Raw genomic sequence first — 1,397 nt, 5'->3', positions numbered from 1 at the left:
GTAATTTTTTAGCCCGTGGTCAACTACAAGATGCTCTTTCCCATTATCATGCTGCTGTTGGTAAGCATAATATTTAATTTTTATTGACATCTTAATGTGTTCATACATATTATAACTTGCTATAATTTTTTGTTGCATCAAGTAAAATAATTTCTTAAAAAACTAGAAAATATAGGACCTTTGTTATAATGCGACTTTTTCTTTTACTAAATTAAATAATAAACAACTTTTATGTATACATATTTTAAATTCATAAATTAATTCTATTCTATTAAAGTTTAATAGAAATCTATGAAGTTGATAATATTAAAAGTTAATAAATTCTTAAACAAAAATTTTGTCTTTTACCAATAATATTTATTTATGTACAATTTAGTTCTTTATTTCATGTTATTAATATTCAATTCAATTATTACTAGTTATTTTATATTATACATAAATATTAATGTTACTTAAAGTTGGTAATATATGTTTGATTTATTTTTATTGAGTAATATTTTTTTTTATAGAGGGTGATCCTGGAAACTATTTAACATATTTCAAAAGAGGAACTGTCTATCTAGCTTTAGGAAAAGCCAAATTTGCATTATTAGATTTTGGAAAAGTGCTCGATCTCAAACCAGATTTTACATCAGTAAATATAGATATGAATATTTATTTAAATAAAATAGTTTTAATTAATAATAATTCTTATATTAGGCTCGATTTCAACGGGGTGTTGTTTATATGAAACAAGCATCATTTGAAGAAGCTAAAAAGGATTTATATAATGTTGTAAGTAAAATTTAAGTAATTTTTTATGACCACAAATTTGTTAAATATTTTTTTCAAACCTCTTTTAGTATATAAACAATGGTGATTTTTCTGCGGAAGCAAATGAATTATATTCTAAACTGGATGGTCTTGCTTATGATGTAGATTTAGGATTATATTACCAAGATCAAAATGACCATGCTAGTGCAGTACAAATTTATGATCGATTGATAGAGCATTGTCCATGGGCCCCTTCTTTGCGTGAAAACCGTTCTCAATCTCATTTGAAAATAGGTAACATTCAACATGCCATAATGGATCTACGAACTGCTACAAAGCTTCAATCTGATGATACTGATGGTTATTATAAATTATCAAAGCTTCATTATAGTATAGGACAAGTATCTGAATCACTTAGGTAAATCAATGATTCAAAATATTTTTTTTACTTAATGATTTTAAATTTTCCATGTTTTCCCATAGAGAAATTAGAGAATGCTTAAAATTAGATCCAGATCATAAACTATGCCATAGTCATTATAAACAAGTTAAAAAAGTTGATAAATTGCTTATTGACAGTCAATCAGCATTTAATATTAAAGATTACTCCAGTTGTATTACATTTTCTAAAAAAGTAACATAAA

At 24.8% G+C, this 1,397-nt stretch overlaps 1 protein-coding gene across 1 annotated transcript; it reads left to right on the top strand.

Moving 5' to 3' along the window:
* Positions 1 to 5: 5 nt before the first annotated feature.
* Positions 6 to 1,391, top strand: LOC126909933 (dnaJ homolog subfamily C member 3-like; the record flags this gene model as incomplete). The annotated part of the gene is made up of 5 exons (XM_050692338.1): positions 6 to 60; positions 510 to 634; positions 700 to 774; positions 843 to 1,171; positions 1,237 to 1,391. Coding segments are annotated over 5 exons (739 nt in total), but the record flags the coding sequence as incomplete, so codon positions are not given.
* Positions 1,392 to 1,397: the final 6 nt, after the last annotated feature.

Source organism: Daktulosphaira vitifoliae, unplaced genomic scaffold, assembly GCF_025091365.1.
Source record: "Daktulosphaira vitifoliae isolate Bord-2020 unplaced genomic scaffold, ASM2509136v1 Scaffold_2342, whole genome shotgun sequence".
NCBI lineage: Eukaryota > Metazoa > Arthropoda > Insecta > Hemiptera > Phylloxeridae > Daktulosphaira > Daktulosphaira vitifoliae.
The sequence above is the reverse complement of the archived record's forward strand: the minus strand, read 5'-3'. Positions and strand labels throughout refer to the sequence as shown.